The following is a 22,353-nucleotide window of genomic DNA, read 5'->3' on the forward strand; positions in this document are numbered from 1 at the left end:
GCCAGGTAGTAGCAGGAGATCTCCTGCTAATTCAGCTGATCTCCAGCCGATAGAGATCAGTTCACAAAAAAAAAAAAAAAGTTCACCTGGAGAAAAATGGTCACTTTGGCAATTGAACTCTATGTCATTGAAGTCCCTCCCCAAACCCCGCCCTCCTCAGGCTCCACCCAAAAAATCTACTGCCGGTGGTGAAGACGGACCTGGCAACCCTATACTAGCTGAAGATCTCCTGCTATTACAACTGATTTCCATCTGATAGAGATCAGTTCCCCTGGAGAAAATGGCTGCTTTGGCAATTGGACTCTATGGCATTGAAGTCCTGCCCCTCCCCAAACCCCACCCTCCTCAGGCTGCACCCCAAAAACCTAGCCGGTGGTGAAGAGGGACCTGGCAACCCTAGCCTTCACTTTCTGCATTCTGAAAGGCATGTAAAACAGTCTTACTTCAAAGGGCATTTGGTGGAGGGTAAGTTAGTTTTGAGGAGCCCTGTGGCGCAGCGTGCTAAGCTGCAGTACTGCAGTCCAAGCTCTGCTCATTATCTGAGTTAAATCCCAATGGAAGTTGGTTTCAGGTAGCCGGCTCAAGATTGACTCGGCCTTCCATCCTTCCAAGGTCAGTAAAATGAGTACCCAGCTTGCTGGATGCAAAGGGAAGACGACTGGGAAAGGCACTGGCAAACCACCCTGTAAACAAAGTCTGCCTGGTAAACATCGGGTCAGGAATGACCCGGTGAATGCACAGGGGACGTTTAACTTTTTAAGTTAGTTTTGGCAGATCTAGTTGTCCTTTTAAAAATCTTGATAGTTGACAGTGACGGGGAATTTATTGAAGGTTCCAAAGAGGGTTGCCCAATGATGTACTCCAAACAAAACAGAGTCATTAAAGTAATCCTTTATTAAGAGCTCGAGCTGAGAAGTTCACCTAGTCTAAGGTAATAGAATCAGCATTGCTGATCTAGCCTCTGGCATTGCCATCTAGCCTCTTTTTAAAAACCTCCAGGGAAGTAAAGCTTACCACCTCCCGAGGAAGCCTGTTCCATTGAGGAACCGCTCCTATATGTGAGGCTGCTCTTGAACAGTGTACAGAAACTTCAGTGGTACAGAATGCTGCAGCCAGGATGTTGACTGGAGTGGGTCATAAGTAGGGTTGCCAACTGCCAGGTAATGGCAGAAGATCTCCTGCTAATTCAACTGATCTCCAGCTGATAGAGATCAGTTCATCAGGAGAAAATGGTGCTTCGGCCATTGAACTCCATGGCATTGAAGTCCCTCCCCTCCCAAACCCTGCCCTTCTCAGGCTCTGCCCCAAAAATCTCCCTCCTATAGCAAAGAGGGACCTGGCAACCCTAGTCATCGCTCCAGGGCTTATCTTTGTTGGAGTGAGCTACTCATTATGTCTGGACACTAGGATGTGCTACATCACTCCAAGTGTGATTAAGTTGGGATGTCTACCTGGGAGTTTCCCTTTGGCCCCTCCTGTCTCTCTCTGTCCTTTGTTCTTCCCCATTCTCCATATAGCTCTATATGGAGTCACACTTCTTTACAAGTCTCTCCTGTAGAAACAATGTCCTTGTACTTACATAATGCTGGATTTAGCTCTTTAGATTAGCCTTCTCTCTCTCTCTCTCTCCTTTCGATTGTAACATGAATATGAACTGAATCTACTTGAATAAATGTAAGCTTTACTTTTTTCAATATACTTCTTGGGAGATTTATTTACTGCACTTAATATCATGCTTCTATGACTGGGCAAACTCTGCTATGTTAACCAAATATCCCAAATATCCCAATAATCTTCACTGGCTCCCAGTTTGTTTCTGGGCCCAATTCAAGGTCTTGGTAGAATCATAGAATCATAAGAGTTGGAAGGGACCACCAGGGTCATCTAGTCCAACTCCCTGCACAATGCAGGAAATTCACAACTACTTCCCTTCCACCCCCAGTGACCCCCTCCTCCATGCCCAGAAGATGGCCAAAAAAAAAAAAAAAAACCCCTCCAAAATGGCAATCAGCATTACCCTGGGCCACGAGAGCCAAGCACTGACACAACCCTTCCAGCCCTCCCTCTCATGATCTGCATAAGTTCACAGAATCAGCATTGCTGACAGATGGCTATTTAGCCTCCAAGGAAGGAGAGCCCATCACCTCCCAAGGAAGCCTGTTCCACTGAGGAACTGCTCTAACTCAGAAAGTTCTTCCTAGTGTTTAGCCGTATATGGTTTGGGGCCAACATACCTTACGAATCACACTCCCATAAGAACCTAGCTGACCACTAGCCTCCTCTTCTGAGGCCCTGCCTTGGGTGGCCCCGCCTTTTGAGATGGCAACTTGAGAAAGGGCCTTTTTTGGCTGTGGCACCAAGACTGTGGAACTCCCTCCCCAGGAATATTCATCTGCCTCCTATTACTGTTTTCCATCAGCACGAGAAGACTTCTTTGCTTTCTCTGGTGCTCCCTCAGTAATCTGTTCTCCCAGCCTGGTTTTTTTTAACCGATGTTTCTGTGTTTAAATATATGTAGTTTAGTGCTTGTGGTTTAGTTGTGTGATATATTTTTATACTGCTTTATTTTTAGTTGTTAGCCACCTTGGTGGCCCTGATTGGGATGAAAGGCAAAATATACATCTTTTAAATAAATAAATAAATAAATGCTTTGTTTTGCTATTCTTATTGGGCCCAATATGATTTCTTCAGTCTCAGTATAAATTAGTAAAACAGGCATTTATTTATTTATTTATTTAGTGGTTTATAGCCCGCCCGCCCTGGCTGAAGCTGGCTCAGGGCAGGTAACATCATACAAGATACAATAATATAATCAGCAATAAAATTAGCCAAAACATTAATTCAAAATGTTTGAATTAATAAACAAGCCTGCTGCAGATTCAGGAAGACAAAGGCAAGTGCTTCCCCACACAAAAGACTAGGGACAAACATAACTGAAATCTGTGAGAAAGACTGGAGTTCTTCACAAGAGAGATTGTTGAGGAGGATCAGTTTCTGACATCTCAGTGTCAAATATTTTATTTTCATCTAAATGCATTACAGCATGCATCTGCATCATTACTAGGGTTGCCAGGTCCCTCTTCGCAACCGGCGGGAGATTTTTGGGGCAGAGCCTGAGAAGGGCGGGGTTTGGGGGAGGGAAGGGACTTCAATGCCATAGAGTTCAATTGCCAAAGCGGCCATTTTCTCCAGGGGAACTGATCTCTATCGGCTGGAGATGAGTGGTAATAGCAGGAGATCTTCTGCTATTACCTGGAGGTTGGCAATCCTAAACCTGCATCATTATTTAAATTCTGTAATACTGCAAGAATGGAATGGAGCAGTATGTTGTGTGTGTGTCACATTTTAGGACAGAATATCTCCTGCTACTACCTGGCAGTTTGGAAATAACAGGTTACCTATGCTGAACACTATGTAGTTACAATACAACAGCATGAAGGATCACAAGATAACAATTTACTAGCATACAATATCTGCAATTAGCTTACCAGGCAAAATAAATTATACAGACACCATTCATGAAAATGAAATACAAACCAAAATAATATGCAAGTACCAACAATGGGAAATGTCAATACAGTCCCCTTCGGGAGCTATGGAAAAAGTCCAAGGTATGTGGAAACCGTAGCGAGGAAGTCCAAATTCCTTTCAGTTTCCTATGTCCAAAGTGTCGGGTTGTGTCACCCAGCGATGAAAGTCCATAAACGAAGGTAATCAAAAATGCAGACGATACCTGTAGTTTGGTAATCGTTTCGCGTAGAACCTCTTTAGGGCTAAGTAGCCTCTGAAAAGATATACATGCACTTAAAACTACCATGCACCATCCTAAAATGAAAACTACTACTGAACATTATTGAATATTAATATTTCTTACCATGAAAATGTCTATAAGCTGACCTGAAGGTTCTCCTGTCCTCGTGAGAGGTTGCGGCGTTACAAATCTCAAGGGGAAAGCTAAACTAATTTAATCTATCCTGATGGGAGTCAGATGTTGAGTTACAAGGAACGGAGTGCACTTAAAGAAAACAAGCCAAATCAAACTCGTTATTCAGACCGGCAGGGGCCAGGGTTTGGAAAAGAAAAAAAATCGGTTTCATCTCTTGTCTGTGTAAAATTTTTATCCCGTCTTGTTGTCGAAAAGAACGCTGTTTGTATTTCCAAAGAGCAAAGAACAGCCTATCATTCTTGGAGTGACCTTTTTTAAGGTAGTGCTCAGTGAGGGGCGTGTCCACTGTTTTCGCGCGCAATCGCGCCCTGGGTTCTCCAATTCTTATTTTAATTGTCTGGTCAACTTATAGACATTTGTGGAGAACATATGAGACCACAGGGTTACTCCACAGTCTAATATAAGAAAAGGCAAGGGAAAGATGAAATAGATGAGGTGGGTTAAGTAGGAAACACCAAGAGGGGAGGTTGAATTTAGACCATCTAACAGAGGCTCTATGAAAGCACTGAGATTGGAGTGGGAGTGCTGGGAATGATGCTTAAGCTTAGTTTAAGATATGCAAGACAACAATTTCATTTTTATTTTAAGTTCCCATATCATCACATAACGAATATATCGGTGTAGTTCATATTTACACTATTTATCTTTGTGATGCTTCTCAAAGCGCTCCCAAAGAGCTCTTGCTATGCTTCCTGGTATTTTCTGGTGTTTGTCCCGTAAGGCTTCTATTGCCATTTTCGTCTGTTGGAAAAGGGGGGAAAACATATGCCTCAATTTTCAGACATGTAGGATATGCTTAGAATCAGTCAAGGCCTTGCCATAAAATGCACTGTACCTTTTCCTTCACAAGCACAGGTGGGTTCTCAAGCTCTCCCCTTACACCGAAAAGAAGACAACAAAAGGATAAGGCTCCTCAATCTCCCCCCTCTGCCATTCCATTCAGAAAATTGACCTCCTGATTGGGGGTTGGGGGTGGAGGTGGAGGTGGAGAGCAAGAACTTTCTCTCGGAATATATTATTTGTTTTGATATTAATTGCATTCGTGATTTATCGCTAAAAATGCACCAATTTTTTTAAAAAAGGATCATGCACTGGTGTATTGAGCTTGGATGTGGTTTTTCCGCTTGGGAAAAACCACTTTATATTTCTATTGTATGTACTTTACTGCTTTATATTTCTATTGTATGTACTGCTTTATATTTCTATTGTATGTAATGCCCATTCCAAATAATTCCTGAGAAAAAATATCACACTTCCCCATGCCCATACAAAAAAAAAAATCACGGGATAAAGATTGAGTGTGTCCTTTGACCTTCAGGCACAGACTTTTTCGAACAATTGGGCACTTAATAGTATCCTGGAGGGTGTGAGTTGTGTATGAGTAACTTACTACTCACCTAGTCCAAATCCTAGAAGTCAGCCTTGTAAGGAAATTGCACTATAGCACTGGTTTGTCAAAATTTAGTCCTTAGGAACCCACTAATCTAGTCCCAGCTCTGTATCTTGCATTACAAAAGCAAGGAGAAACTCTGCATTGTTGGGTGTGCTTCTGTCCTCTCATGAGTCTTTGTGGATCCTCATCTTCTCTATATTGGGAGTGACTGACAGGGAACTTGATGGGAGCACTAACCTTTAGCACTGAAAAGCTTACAACATGTGGGTAAAAATCCACACTTCTCTAAATTCCCCCAGTGGAAAAAAACCAGAATTAATGAGATCAGGCTTTCTAAGGAGAAGAAGCAAGGGTTAGGGAAGCCTCATGGGCAAAATGTCATGTAGTCCTACAATGATTTGAGGAAAGGGAATGAGGCACAACCAACCTTATTCTGGCATCCTGAGATCCTAAAAACTAGGCCTCAACAGCAGGATTTCACACACTACATACAAATATAATGGGTGCCCAGCAGTGCTCATATTGGTAGTATGTACTACCCATGATGCTCCTGATATGGTGACCATGTTGTCCTATTTTGCATGTGTGTATAGCTTTGGTATGTGTGAACCAGAATGTGTATTGAACCAAATCTGTATGGGCATGCAAAATACACGTGTTTCCTCCTGCTCAGACAAGATGGTGAATGTTTGTATTGGAAGGATTTACATGCAATTGGCGGCCTCCCAATATATGTGGATGTAACATCTGAAAAGGGCCCTTTATTCCAGCTATATCCATAATTCTTCCCATCCACATTTCAGTATATACCACATTCATCCAGTGTTCAAAGTGGCTTACAAAGTAACAAATTAAAATATAAATACATATAAAATATATAAAACACAATGCTAACCAAATTATATTTAGGACATACTGGACACCGCAATGCCTTTTTAGTACGGTGTCTAATTATTGGTGCTGTAACTTACAAGACACAAAACTTAGACATATGATTTCGGCCTGGACAGTTATTTGGTCTTTTGGGGAAGAACTAATCACTCATATAAAATTTGTATTAGAATATGCATTGGTATTTGAGGATGCTTATGTATTTTTAAATTATTGCCTGTTTCCTGGAGACTAACTGATGGTCAATGAAAATAGACCCTCCATGCCCTTATTATTGTTAAAAGACTCATATTATGACATCAGAAAGATAAATGGCCACCACCAGTAATCCAGAGGATTGAGAACCTTACAGCCTTATCAATGTTTGAATGTATGGCAACTAGATGACAACTGGGCATGGACATGATTTTAGATATTTGGAAACCTTTTCTAGATCCTTATCTGTAGACTTGCCACCATTACTGTTACATTGAGTTATATTTTGTATTTCTTTATATTTGAGGTAATTAAAATTAATTTATCTATTTTTTTAAAAATCTAAAAATGGCACTACCCTTGCAGAATGAGCTCTGAGCTTTGAGGGCATCACCTAGTCTTCTCTACCAGCCCTGTCATCTTTTTAAGCACTTGTTCAGCTGACCGCAAGGACTAATACGTGTATTATTAGGCATTATAAGGTCCCAGTCTCAGAGCCTGCTCAACAATCTGAACAAGCTGTATATGTGGCAAAGATCACCTTGTCTTTTGGATACTTGCCATCTGCCCACTTTATTACTTATCCTGGTCCTTCTGACTTCTGGGTGCCATTCATGTTGCGAAACCTTGCTTGCCTGGCTCCTTCTACTTGACTCTAGCCCCAGTGGACTGACAGCTGGCTGCTCCTAAATCCTTAAACCTAATTGCTTGGGTATGGAAGCAAATAATCATGACACAAATACATTCCTATCCAGAATTACCAATGCAAAGCAGTATAAAATATAAGAAAACTGTAAGGGATTGACAATGAATTTGATGGTTGCATCAGCCTTTAGTATTGAAATACTTACTTTTTCAACCAGTTCTTCAGCAGTTATACTTGGATCATAAGGAATGGGTTCTCCAATATGGGTACGAAGTTTGACTGGAATGAACCCATACGTTGGAAAGAAAACAAATCGTATTCGTTCATAAAGCCATCTCATTGGCCCTGTATTATGAAATCAAGATAAGATTGAAATAACATTGATATATTTAATAACATTGAAATAACATTGAAACATTCATTTAAACAAAAAATTGTCTGAGGCCTTGGAATGAAATATTTGCAAGGAGCCAACAGATATACCATAGGAATCTGGCAGCTTGCTTCTTTCACCTCCAGCTGAATAATGAACATTTTAAAATGGAGACACAAGAGCAGCAAGCTACCAGATGCATATCTGAGGTTTGAGGTGCATATAAGCACCCTGAGTAGATTAATATGTATTACCAACACATCATGTCTTTATTAGTGTCAGACTAGGTTCTGGGAAAACCAGTTCTGAATTCCTAATCTCCTATGGATGTTTGCTGGGTGACCTTGGGTCAGCCTCTCTCCATCTAACCTATTTTACAAGGTCATTTGTGAGGATAAAATGAAGCGGAGAACAACTTTCAAAGCTACTTTGAGTCCCCAGTGAGGAGAAAAGTAGGGCATAAATATCTAAACAAACAAACAAACAATATTGTATTGAACCATGCCCTGCCAGTCATTCTTAACAAGCTTATTTCTGAAGACCATAGCATAAAACTTCCCCTAAATATCGGTGGGTAAAATGTTTTGGCAAAGATTAGTTTAGAATTTTCTATTTAATAATAACAAATGAGTTATAGAAAACGTTTCTGGAAAGTCTGCATAAATCTAACAGAACATTTAGCTGGTATAATCTAACAGGACATCTCAATGCAAAACTGATCTTAATTACCACATACAGGGCTGCTAGTTTCCTGCTGGGGGCGGGTAATCCCCTGTCCCCAGCTCCGGTTGGAGAAAAATAATGGGATAAAAAAGACATTGGCAACAGTGTCATGTCAGTTCCGGGAAAAACCCAGAAGTGACATTAGTCCTCTCTAGAAATCACTGAAAATTCTATGGTTTCCCCTGGGAATGACATCATGCCGTCACCAATGGCATCTTCCCCATGCACCCCCCAGACTCTTTCCAGTTGCCGGCAAGTGCTTGGCAACCCTATAATATGTTTTTTTGTGAAAAAGTCCCACTGAATTAAATAGAGAGTATCTACAATTAAGTCTGCACAGACTGCAGCCTACATAACACGATTATTTAGTATATATGACATATAACTTACATATATTTCCATATGATCTGTATCCGTCCCGGATATTTTGTGTAAACATAGGTATGATTGGCTAAAAAAATGGAAATAAATGAAATTATGAAGACTTAATTGTATTTCACGTTGTGTAGATTAGTGAAATATGATGTTGGCATGTTTGAAAGGGAGCCCTTAATAAGAAATACTCTACAAACTTGTTAACAAATTGTTTGCTCAGCCACTGAGAATGGAGCCTTGTATACTCACTGAGAAGGTTCCTTCCGCTCTGAGGAAGAAGGGCATCTTGCAGCTCGGGTTATTCCCATTGGTTGCTCGGGGAGGCAGGACTAAAAATCTTTAACTTCCTGTCTCCCAGGGCGGGAATGGCCCCAGCTTCCAGTTTTCCACTAGCTAGCTACTCAAGACAGGATAAAAAACATAGACATATATACTCATAATTTGAGAAAAAACTTCAAATAACATGTAAGGACCCGAAGGTGAAACTTGGAATAAGTATAACAGTATGAATATAACTGTCAGAAGTAGTAGGCAAGAACAAACTTGCTGAGAATTGGATTGCTATGTTATTGTGTGTAAAACCCATGTACTCCTCTGATTTAAAATTTTTGGGTGGCCCAAGATGCCCTTCTTCCTCAGAGCGGAAGGAACCTTCTTGGTGAGTATACAAGGCTCCAATCCTGCTCTGAGGGTAAGGGCATCTTGCAGCTTGGGATGTCCAGGAGCTAATATACGGGTGGGAATATTTAATCTGTGGTAACGTGCTGTAGCACCCTTCTACTGAAGGATGCATCCGCAGTGGCAAGCGTGTCAATTTGGTAGTGTCTCACGAAGGTTGAAATGGTGGACCAGGTGGCCGCTTTGCATATTTCGTCTACTGAGGCCTGGTTATTGAAGGCTGCTGTGGATGCAGCACTTCTTACGGAGTGGGCAGTTATGCCTGTTGGGATTGGTAATTTTGAAGCCTTATAAGCCTCGGTGATGCACTGCTTGACAGAACGACTAATGGATGGTCTGGACATACGTAGTCCCTGATTAGGGGCTGAAATGGACACAAATAGAGACTCAGGTTTTCTGATTGGTTCGGTGCTGTTGATGTAGGTACTGATTGCCCTACGTACATCTAGGGAGTGCCATTCCTTTTGTTTTGCAGTGATTGGATTCGCGGAAAAGGTAGGGAGATGGATCTCTTGTTTACGGTGGAAAGTTGAATTCACCTTAGGGATGAATGTGGGGTCTGGGTGCAGTACCATCTTTTCCTTATGGAATATACATAATTCTTTTCGACCGGATAATGCCCCAATTTCAGAAAACCTGGCCGAGGTGATGGCAGTGAGGAAGACAGCTTTCATGCTTAGGAAGCGGAGGGGCACCTCCCATAGGGGCTGGAAGGGTGGTCTGGTCAGGGCTGACAGGACTACGTTAAGGCTCCAGGTTGGAAATCTATGTATAACCGGTGGGTTAGACTGTGTCACACCCTTAAGGAAGGCCTTAACTTGTGGGTGTCCTGATAATGGAAATCCCTCTAGTGAGGAAATCACTGTGGATATGGCTGCCACCTGCTTACGTAAGGTGGCTTGTCTGAGCTTTTATTTGACCCCATCCTGGAGGAATGCCAGTAGGCTCGGGAGGTCAATGGCTAAAGGATTGATGGTTTTTCGACAGCACCAACGGGCAAAGGCCTTCCAGGTGTAATCATAGATTCTCCTGGTGGATGGTTTCCTTGCCTCCATTACGGTAGATATGACCTCACCGTTCAAGCCTAGTGATTCTAGTCGCTGCCTCTCAATGCCCATGCGGTTAAACTGAACCAACTGGGATTGGGATGATGGATCGGTCCTTGCTGTAACATATCCAGAAGAATCGGAAGGTGCCAGGGCCTCTGGGTTGACGTGGCTGGGTTGACGTGGCTGACGCATACCAGGGTCTCCTCAGTCAGTCCGGAGCGATCAGTATAACATCCGCAGTATAACTGTTAATATTTGGCTCTTTTGACTAATGCAGGGGTCGGCAAACTCATTAGTCAAAAGAGATAAATATCAACAGTACAACGATTGAGATTTCTTTTGAGAGCCAAATTTCTTAAACTTAAACTATATAGGTAGGTACACTGTTTATTAACTTAATAAACTTTAATTACAGTTTTAAGTCTTAATTAAACTATAGGTACACTGAATAAAACTTGATATCATACTTAATAGTGATCTTATTTATTCATAAAAATTAAATAGCAACATAGTTTAGACAAACAGGAAGAAAGGCTCAGTCTTGTCATAAGTAATTAAAATGCAACTCGTTAAAGTAGGACATGTCTAGGATTTCACCATAATTCTTATTCTGTATTGTACTGCTGACTACTGCAGTCTGATGCATACTTGTAGTTAATACCATTGCTGACTGACCTGACAGAAAGAAAATGATTTACATAGTAAGAATTGTATTGCCGTTCTGTTCTGAAAACAATTGAGGTTGATTGCCTCATTCAGCCCCTGAACTCAAGAAAAGCTGCATGGCGATTTTTGTACTGAAGACAATGGGGAACCGGTGTATTCCCTGGCCCTGAACCCATGGGAACTGGGTAAGAAGACTCTAAAGAGCCCCAGCATCAGATCCAGAGAGATATCAGGATGTTGTGCTAACTTCCTGTAGTATTGTCCCTCCTGGTCTGCCATATGTATGAGTAGCCAGATCCGTCCTCCATTTACGCGTGTTATTACAGGCATGGGGACTTGACACTGACATAAGAGCAAGGCACTGCTTCACACAAAATGGATGCCTCCCAGAGAAGTTTGAGATCAATCTTGTGTACTTGTCAGAGGCAGGAAAGAGTTGGCAGCTGTATACCTGGGTCTCCGCCTTTCTCTGTCATTATCATTGTGAGGAGCATCTAACATCTTCCCGAGCATCTGTAAAATAGTAAAACTGGAATGTGGCAAAATATGCCTAACCACATTGTACACATTGCAGCTTGCCATGTAGTCACGTGTGTCCTGAATTGGGTTTACAAATGGCAATACTCTTCTGAACCCATTCATGGATATGCAGTTTGGAACTAACAATGCTTAACTGAAAGCATTTTTTAAATCTTCCACATATTTATGTTTGATATGGATACCAGGACACTCTAAAATGTCTTTTTAGACTATGGCCTTTTTTGCATGGATAGTTTGTGTCGCAATCACCACTGGACTACTTCAGGGCTTCGTTGGAATTATGCATGATTTTTCAGACCTTCAGTAGTCACTTTGCTGTCCCCCCACATTTCCCCTGCATTTTAAAGATGTGTTTTGCCACAAATATAAAGTCTGCCTTGATCCCAAATCGAAAGCTGGTCCTGTGCATAGTTTTACTTCAGGTTTATCTACCCACATCCCTTCTCTGATTTCCCACCCTCCCCCTCTGGTCAGTTTCACAGCAAGTGTTCTTAAACCTTGGGGATCAACAGAGCCAGGCTAATTCCCCCCCCCCCCGTCCTCCTCTTGGTCAGTTTCACAGCGAGTGTTCTCAGATCTCAGGGCTTGAACAGAGCTAGGCTGACCCCCCATCTCTTGGTCAGTTTCACAGAGAGTGTTCTCAGTCCTTGGGGATCCAACAGAGCTGGGCTGATTCCCCCCTCTCGGTCAGTTTCACACTGAGTGTTCTCAGACCTTGGTGGTTGAACACAGCTGGGCTGATTTCCCGCCCTTCCTTTATGTGTGTCCTCTTTTAGGCATGAAAGTCTTTTTTCCTGTTTGGCAGTGCAAGATTACTGATGGAATGATGAAATAGAAATGATCACGTGAGTGTTTTTATGTTCTTATGACCCCTGCATTGAGATAGCCAGAAACAAATTGGTTGGAGGGGGGAGGTGTGTTTTTGCTGCAAAATGGCCACTTAGTTCAGTTAAAATGAAAGAATCCTGCTGCGAGGCTAGCAACGGCTGGTAATGCATTTTAAAAAAATGCACTTCAGCTAATTACAAAGCAGCATTTTCAGGGAGGAGGGACTCAGAAGCTCTGCATTTTCACTGGGGATGCATAATTGATCACAAAGTACTCCTGGGATTTCTTTGATGGGGGGAAGCCCCTGTGCATAGTATTCTGAGATTATGACTGCAAATACTGTGCAGTTAGAGAGCAGCAGATCCAGAGGAAAGAAACAATGTATAAAAGGCCTATATGATGATTAGGGGGGAAATTATGATTCATTTACATTAGATTTTCATGATTAAGTATAAATATGAATTAGATTGCTTCTTAGGTAAATTAGACCAAATCTAGTCCATGTGGTGTGATATATAATGATATCTAGCCAGTTTACAATACAAAAAGGGACAAAGTGATGGTCATGGAAGTAATCACTCACCGCTTTTGCATCAATGGCTACTTGAGCAAACCCTTTACGGTTCTTCCAGATAAGTTTATATGTGTTATCTCCATAGTTTTGCTCCCGAGCTCCACCTGGTGCAATAGATACCAGATGGCCTTTCTTTAGCATTTCAACACATTCTTGCTTTGTCTTACAAACACCACCACAGATCCTTTGAAACAATTTTGCACCTGCAAACATGGGACCAAGAGAAAAATGGCAAATAATTATTGGGCATTTATTGTACCTTTACGTTTAAAGAAAGATGTATGAAATAGGTAGAATGCATTGTGTGCACACTTCCCCCCTCCCTTTAGTTTTAATGGATTGGTGAGGCCTTTGCAGGAAAGTATCAGTATGTGCATTATACCATTTTCCTCTCCATTAGTTCCCCGCTTCTCTGACAGGGTTTTCTTCATCCCCCCCCCCCCAATCTTGAGTCATAGAAGGTAAAGTACTCCAGGGAGCTGTCACAAAGGGTTTGGTTTAAGCACCCACCTCCCCTTGAATGTAAGTCTGACCTCTTCAAATCTCCTTATCCTTTCAATGATGTTCTGCATAGGGTTGTGCAGTGTTTTCCATTTGTTTCTTTTACAAATCTATTCATTTTTGTTTCATTTGATATACAAATGGTTTTTGAAGGCGCCATCTGCATTTACTCTGGTAGGCTGTAGCCCTTTCTTACATGCCCAAGGTAACGCTGATTGCCACTTGGGGGCAGGAAGCAATTTTCCTCCAGGCCAGATGGCCCGGGGATCCTGGAGGGTTTTTTCTCCATCTTCTGGGCATGGAGTAGGGTCATTTGAAGTGTGTGTGTGTGTGTTGGGGGAGAGGTAGTTGTGAATTTCCTGCATTGTGCAGGGGTTGGACTAGATGACCTTGGTGGTTTCTTCCAACTCTATGATTCTATAAGTCTTATTTTTTTTATGCGTGGGATTTGGTTATTGCCTTTTCTTAGGGATCTTTTCTAATATGTATCCTGGCCTTTGGGACCATATGTATCATTATTTTATTTTTTTTTGTAATACTTTTATTATATTTGTATAGGGTACAAAAGGAAAAAAGGGAGGAGGGAAAAATTCACTTCCGTCTGCAATAGGAGGTGTTATCTTTGATCGGTATTATACATTCATAAAACAAATTTTATACTTATTACAATTAGTTCGATATACTAGCTTTCGTCATAGTCTTATTCAATTAAAAGATTATAAAAAATCAAACAGATCGAGTGTATTCTTAAACATGAAAGGCAGCCGCTAATGTAAAAAAGAGTAACACAGTAAATATACAGTGGCTACCATTTCTCTAAAAATTACTCATTATATAAGTAAGTCAAGTATAATCTTAGATATAAAGAACATCTACTCATCTACTCATCTAAAAAGAAATAAAGCTAAGTCTAAACATTTAGAGACATATAAGTATGCCATGATAGCCATTTCTCATGGAATTGCTCTATAGATTGTTTATCAACTGGATTCATCCGCGGGAGGGGGCAGGTTGCCAGTCTTAGATCCTTCTGAGCTAGAGATCTGCCAAGACCCACGAAGGGCCAAAACAAATGGTTTTGCAGGCCTTAAACGGCCCCCGGGCCTGATGTTCCCCACCCTTGCATTAATACCTCTTTTTCTAATTCAGTTCTGACTGCAGCCACTAGGGACTCATGGAAGGCAGAGGACAGTAAAGAGAAGGTATTTAATAGCAGTATAGCAGCAAACCTTTGTTAATATTATGAACAGATGGGGGGAGTCTATATTTCCCTATAATCTATTAAAGTAGTAAAAGGATGTCTCTCCCCCCCATCCTTTACATGCGTAATAATAAATGTTAATCTGCCTCAGTGGTAACAAATGAGGAACAGAAGTCAGAACTTATTTATTCATTTACTTTATTTATATCCCACCTTTCTCCCCAAGAGGGACTCAAAGCAGCTTACATCATTCACCTCTTCTGCATTTTATCCTCACAACAACCCACTGAGCTAAATTAGGCTGAGAGTATTTGGGAATATATAGTCTGGAGAAGAGGAGGCTGAGGGGGGGGGGACATGATTTCTGTCTTTAAGTATTTGAAGGGCTGTCATTTAGAAAAGGGCCTGGAGCTGTTCCTGCTAGCAGCAGAGGAGAGGACTCGCTATAATGGGTTTAAATTGTGGGCAGAAAGGTACCAGCTGGATATTAGGAATGTTTTTGTTACAATAAGAGTTGTTCAACAGGGGAATCAGCTACCTAGGGAGGTGGCGAACTATCCCTCACTGGCCGTCTTTAAGAAGAGGCTTAACGAACACTTGTCAGGGATGCCCTAGGCCAGGGGTGTCGAACTCATTTGTTATGAGGGCCGGATATGACATAAATATCACTTGGTCAGGCTGGGCCATGCCAGCCCAGTCAGGAGTGGAGGGAGGAATTGGCTGCCACAGCTGGCAAGCTTGCAGCGGGCTCGCCAGCCCAGATTGGGAGTGGGGAGGGGGGTGGCTGCCTCTGCTGGCTTGCGGGCTGGATAAGAGCTCTCAAGGGGCTGGATCTGGCCTGTGGGCCTTATGTTTGACACCCCTACCCTAAGCTGATCCTGCATTAAGTGGAGGTTGGACTAAATGGCCTGTATGGCCCCTTCCGCCCTAACCTGGATGGCCCAGGTGAGCCTGATCTCGTCAGATCTCAGAAGCTAAGCAGGGTCGGCCCTGGTTAGTATTTGGATGGGAGACCACCAAGGAATACCAGGGTTGCTGTGCAGAGGAAGGCACTGGCAAACCACCTCTGTTAGTCTCTTGCCTTGAAAACCCCAAAAGGGGTCGCCATAAGTCGGCTGCGACTTGAAGGCACTTTACACACACACACACGGCCCCTTCCTAAGCTGATCCTGCATCAAGTGGAGGTTGGACTAAATGGCCTGTATGGCCCCTTCCTAAGCTGATCCGGCATCAAGTGGAGGTTGGACTAAATGGCCTGTATGGCCCCTTCCAACTCTATGATTAAATGATTCTACTATGTGATGGGCCCAAGGTCACCCAGCAAACTTCCATGGCAAAGTGAGGATTCGAACCTGAGTCTCCGAGATCCTAGTCCAACACTTTAACCGCATTGCAAATAGCATGGGGGTGGGGTGGGGGTCTGGAGATAACCTGGGCCAGGATATTCCAATTCCTTTCATTTTTGGCCCTGGAACTACCATGATCATCCTGAAAATGGCAGCCTATTTTGAGATTCCCACTTTTATTTTCTGATGAGTTATACCTGACACAAAGTGACAAACAGATGGATATGTGGACCTTTTTATTATTACAGATGTGTGGTAACAACCTGCCAAATGATTTGTTCTGTTATTATATTTGGTTTGGATCAGGGTCATATGGGGGATCCCATTGCTTCCTCCCTTTTTCTGCTTCCTTCTCTCCCACCGACCACCAACTGACCTTTATCTGCCGCCTGTCCTCAGCTTTCCTTTTTCCAGCCTCTTGGCAGCTGCTTTCTGGGTAAACTTTGCATGGTGGGGAACCTGCAAAGACTTGTGTGGGCACCTCGCTTTCCCCTGTATCCCCCTCCCCACAGTATTTCTTCTTTTCCTCCTCCTGGTAGCCTCCATATCCTCAACTTGCTTCCTTTCCATGCTTCCTTTTCTCCTTTCCACCCACCACCTGTAGTGGTGGTAGCTATGATACCACTCCTCTTTTCTTGCTATGTTTGCAAATTCACTGAGAGTTCACACACTTTGCAATGGCCAATGAACTCTGTTGCTTATATCTACCTTTATCTTGGGCAGTTAGTTGAAACAGTTACAGAAAAAAATTAGATTAATTGCTTTTTAATAGAGGTTAAGAGTTGAGATCGACCTTCTAATTTTGCTATATCTGATGTGTCTCATATGCACCTGCTGATAGGCTTATTTGCACTTATGTTGCTTATTTCATATTTAGATACAACAAGATATCTAGATATAACCGCATGATCATAATAGATAAGATTTAGAAAAAGATGATATTTTAATATAAATATGCACTCAGTGACATATGGTGACGTACCCTGGAAGTCTCAGAAGAAGAATAAGTGAGATCTCTAGGTGAGATTTTTGGGTAATTTGGGCTTTTTTTATAATCCCCAAAAGCAGTGAGAAAAAGCTGAAACCTGATTTTTTAAAAACGATTACTCACTATAATATGTTTAAGCAATGCTAGGAAAATTTATACTTTTAGCATCCCTCTTCAGAGTGATTGTAGGATTAACTTTTTCATGCCTATATAATTTTTTTATCTTGCGCAATAAAAAGTATATTTTCTGTTCCCTGTACTACAAGAGGGCTAGGGGCAGAAGTGGCGACAATGGAGGGGTTAGAGGGGGCAGGGTCAGAATGCATGTGTGTGTGTGGGAGTTCTTAGCCAGTGTGTCCTCATTTCACCCCTGCAGGTGGAGGTAGCAGGAGCCGGCTGTAGAATCTGTCCCCAAACATGCAGAGCAGGAGCAACTTCGGTGTGCGGCTGGACGGCTACGCCCGGCTGGTTCAACAGACCATCCTGTGCCACCAGGTGGGTGAGCGCGCCACCGGTTGGATGCCTGCCTGCTTGCCTACGCCGGGGGGGGTCATCTGTGGCAGCTGCCTACTTGGGGCTTGGTCGGCTAATTTTTAAGTTGATAATTTTGTATGGCCTGTGAATGATGTTATAAATATTCAAATGGCCCTTGGCGGAAAAAAGGTTCCCCACCCCTGTCTTATAGGATGCAGGAGGGAATCTCTCATTACAAACAAAACTACTGTTATCTATCTTCAGCTATATTTATTATTTATTTACTTCCTATTTACCCTACCTTTCTCCACAATGGGGGACCAAGGCAACTAAAATAATTCTCCTCTCCTCCATTTTATCTTCGCAACAACCCTGTGATGTAGGTTAGGTTGAGAGTCTGTGCTAGTCTGAGGTCACCCAGTGAGCACTGTTGGAGAGTGAGGTTTCAAACCTCAGCCTCCCAGATTTATCTGAAACTCTAACCACTATATCTCATTGGCTTTTGTGAGGTAGCTGCTGTTCAATAATAAAAAGCAGTCAGGTCTACCAGTGGTTGTGCCAGGCTTGGACCTGAGGAGTCTTTTCTCAAAGGCCAAAACAGGCCTGGAAAGGACCCTGCACCCTCCCCCTGCCTTTTCTTGACAGAAATCAAGACTTGAAGGTCTAGCAACCACTACAATGGCCACGGCAGAGGGCTACCTTTTTAAAAAGCACAGGTACTAGTTCTTTTGGGGGGGGGTTGTTTAACCCTCAGTGTAGTTTTTTTTAGATTTCAGATTTTTCGTCAAACCTGGGATTTGTAGAAAGATCTGTCGTGTCTGTTCATGGCTCCAATCTCCAGATTTAAGTATCCACAAATGGTGCCATGTTGAGAATTAGCTATATTGACAAGCTGGGGACTTACAAGAACTTGTGGGAGGTATCTCCCCTGCTATTTCCTATTTCCCTTCTCCTGACAGTCCCCATACCATCTCTCCTTTTCCTGCTTCCTTCTCTCCTTCCCCTTACACCAGCCAACCTACCTTTTATCTGCCACCAACTTCAACTTTGCCAGGGGAGAGCAGGATATAAATTGAATAAAATAAAAATTAAAACTACACAAATTATTTATTTACTTCATTTATACCCACCTATCTTCCCCATGGGGACCCATTTTGTATCATTCTCTTCTCTCATCCATTTTATCTCACAACAACCCTGTGAGATAGATTATGCTGGGAGTGTGTGACTGGCCTAAGGTCATTCAGTGAGTTTCCATGGCAGAGTGGGGATATGAAGCTGGATCTCCCAGACCCTAATCTAAAACTCTAACCACTAAACCATATTTCATGGGGTAGGGCCAGATAGGGCCATGTTGAATATTAGGGTTTTGCCGCTCTGTCTATCTATGAACAACTGGGAGGAATTCTTAGTGTCTCTGAATTTATTGATTACTCTTTGACTGATTCTTGCTGGCCTTCTCCCCACTTCCCTCCTTTCTGTTGCTTGAACTCTGAATATAAATTCAGCAGCTTTGCTTGGATACTATTAATTATTTGCAGGAGTGAACGCTGACTCATAATGTTGTTAGTCTAGTAGTTGCTACAATAAATAAACATGCTTACTCTGAAATTAACAAACAGAATGTTTTCATTGGAAGTAAAAATCAGTAAACCAGTTTGCAATTTTCATTTAAAAAGTACGATAAAAGATTCAGAGTATTTTCTTACTTGGCAAATTATAAAGGAATTTATCTACCACACTGCTGCAGAATCTTCCTGTGGTGAGGTAGACTTTGTAATAAAAAAAGGCATAGTCTATAGGCAAGGCTCCATGATAATAGATAATAAGTCCTGGGCCTTTTGGTAGATTTTCAATTCCACAGAGTTCATAACCTGTCAGTGGTAAACATAATAGCTTCAGTACTGTTTCATATAGTAGCAGATCTCATCATTATCTATATTCCTTAAGAGAAGATGATTGCATAAAGAGGGCAAACAAAGAAAAACAGTGGATCTGATGGGAAGAACATTCCAAATTATTTTCTGAAGTGAAAAGGGTCGACCCTGGCAAGTATTTGGATGGGAGACCTCCAAGGAATACCAGGGGCGTGATGCGGTGTTGGCCCCCTATCTGTCCCAGCACCCTGGTATGTCATGACGGCATATGGAACCAGAGCTAATAGGGAATAGCAGGGCACTGCTCTTCCAAGATGAACCAAAGTTTCCAAGGCTCTGGAAGCCAACTTGGTGGACCTGGGCAAACTTTGGATGCTGTAAGTCAGAAATGAGTCACTTTGCATTCCTCAGGCCTCGAGGTGCAGAAGCTGGAACAATAGGGAGTAAATCAACCTCCCTCTCATACCTAATGAAGCGCTTCGAGCAGGCACTTAGCGAACTGATAGCCAGTACCTTAATCCTATCAGAAATTAGAAGCTATTCTTGGAACTCTGACCAGTGTCTTAGCATATCTAGGTTCACCCTCTAGTTCCATTTAATTTGCAGAGTAGAGTAAACCAGAACTCCTCCCTTCCTGGGAAAAATCCTAAGATATTTTCCTATATCTAAAACTCTATACTAATGTCATTACCGGTACGTAATCAAGCAAACTAAGGTATTCTTCTCTGTCACCATTACCTCGTACTCTTTCAAACTTTAATATTAGAACTACTCAAGGAGTAATTAAACTTTTTGCCCCTGGCAAAACCCATTGTGTTGCCAGTTGGCATACGGCCACAGGATTCGTTTTTAACTACTGCCCCTGTCATAATTCAAAGTGTGAGTGTGTTTTTTTGGATTCAAACACTGCACCCCTTCTGTAAACCCGTTTCCTTCTGAGAGACGCCAATTGTTTTCTGCTTCACCACTGCTACCAGTGGGACGTCACTATTCTACTGGACAGATGAATATCACCCTTCCACGACCTCATATCCTTGTGTCTACCCCCCCTTCTCTTTTATTTCTTAGGCTCGTGTGTTTCAGGTGTGTGATTCGCGTGTTGTAAGTGTGTATGCTTAAAATAATTTTTCCAATAAAATTCCTTAAAATCTTTCAGCCTCACCAACCTCACGAGGTGGCTGTTGTGGGGAGAGCAAGGGAAGGAGATTATAAACTGGTTTGATTCTCCTTAAAAGATAGAGAAAGATAAAGAAAAAGGGTATCTGTAAGAAGTAACAGTGGAGGCAGGCAATAGCAAACTTCCTCTGAACGTCTCTTGCCTTGAAAACCCCACAAGGGATAAGACAGATGTGACTTCTAGACTGCATTAGGAACACAGTAGGGGACTGCAAGTATGGCTCTCAGGGATTTAGTGTGAATGATTTCAAAGGGTCTAAAATTGATATATGTACATAACTTGGAGCCATATAGCAACTGTGTAATAATCTTAGCTACAAAGATACAGGTAGCTGAAGGGTCATGTTGACTTCTTGCATAGAAAATCCCCCCCCCCCAAAAAAGCAGACACTTCTCTGGGCATTCCCAACCACATTCTTATTTAAGTGTGCCAAGACCCAGATGAATGAAAAACCAAACCTAAGTATTTGAAACAAGTCACCTTCTCAATACTATTCCTGTCAATCATCCACCTATACTTAGATCTTCTTCTGGTAAATACAACAGTTTTGGAATTGCTACAGTTAATGGTCAAGAAATCATTATCACAGTATGACCAAGAACCTTCAGCATATACCACAGCATCTGCATAAAGTAAGGTTGAAAGTGGTCAAAAAGCCGGATTTGGGGTGGGGGTGGGGATAAAAGCTGGGGTCGGATAAACTTTTAATCATTGAGTTAATATAAAAATTGAATAGGGTGGGTGCCAGAATACAGCCCTGTTTGACACCATTATAAGTAAGATCAGAGGCTGACAGATATTCAGCACAGTTACAATTAATGCATAGCCAAGTGTTTTCATATAGGTGTCAGATAAGAATTAGCAGCCATCTGTCTATATTGGACTCCTCAAATTTTCTCCATAGTCTAGCTCATGGGATAAGATCAAATGCTGGCTTAAAATCAGAGGACTACCCCTTGATGAGATGTATTATTTACCAGATGCTGAAGAATAAGGCTCTGGTATACCATAGAATGGCCTGCTCTAAATCCAGCATGTTCATCCGCTAGAATGTTTTCAAAGTCGAATCAGCCTAGTAACTTATAATAACTAATAACTTATTTTATAGTTGGCTTGCATATAATTTACTGATGACGATAAGCTGATTGAGAGATAATTGGCTAGGTTCCTCCACCAAATCTGCAGGAGTTGGCAAACTGGGCAGGTGGCATTTGTCAATTAAAAACATGCTCAGAAGATCTTTTCATGGAATCTTTAACAACCAAACTAGGATAAAGGAAGTAATGCTTACCATGCAACACTTTCCCTAGCATAGTCATAGCAGATGCCAGCAAATGTTTTGGCCTGTCCCATTCTTTTCTAGAAACATCTTCTGGCAGGTTATACAGTTTTTTATAAATGGGATAGAAAAGGAAATTTAAATAGAATAGAAAAAGTGCCAAAAAATGGGGATAAAACAATATTGACAGTGTTACTAACAGCATCATAGAATATGTCCTACAGTTTTGATAGCCTTCCAAAGTATGAATCAGGCAAGCTGTAAATTCCTGCCCAAAAGTACAATTTGTGATTTGCGTCATCTTTCAGGTGAATAGTACGCATGAAGTTGCTTCACTTCTGTCCTGAAAAAAGAGAGAATATACTATTAATAGACCTTCTCCTTGCTACAGCATCAACTTGGTAACAGTAAGTTGGAACAGAGCTTTTATGTCAGGAAAGGGAGGGAAGCAAGCGATCTGTGACTGCTCCTTTCTGAACTACGTCTGGGGCCAGGCCAGTCTTCTCCTTGCTGTAGTGTTCTTCCCAGGAGGAAAGAATTGAAGCAAAATTTGTATCTATTCAAGCAATTTCCAAATATTCCTTCACATTTTAGAATGACTAAAAAAAACTAGGGCAGGAGAATGCAGAAAGT

General features: G+C 42.0%; 1 protein-coding gene across 1 annotated transcript; it reads right to left on the minus strand.

Annotated features, from left to right (window-relative positions):
- Positions 1-4,560: 4,560 nt before the first annotated feature.
- On the minus strand, positions 4,561-22,021 carry LOC130482098 (transmembrane protein 68-like). The gene is made up of 6 exons (XM_056854914.1): positions 21,733-22,021; positions 19,097-19,261; positions 12,887-13,080; positions 8,558-8,618; positions 7,277-7,416; positions 4,561-4,687 (listed from the first exon to the last, which is right to left on the minus strand). The coding sequence occupies exons 1-6, from the start codon at positions 22,019-22,021 to the stop codon at positions 4,583-4,585; spliced, it is 954 nt and encodes a 317-aa protein (XP_056710892.1). The 3' UTR covers positions 4,561-4,582.
- Positions 22,022-22,353: the final 332 nt, after the last annotated feature.

This window comes from Euleptes europaea, chromosome 8 (genome assembly GCF_029931775.1).
Source record: "Euleptes europaea isolate rEulEur1 chromosome 8, rEulEur1.hap1, whole genome shotgun sequence".
NCBI classification, from domain to species: Eukaryota; Metazoa; Chordata; class Lepidosauria; order Squamata; family Sphaerodactylidae; genus Euleptes; species Euleptes europaea.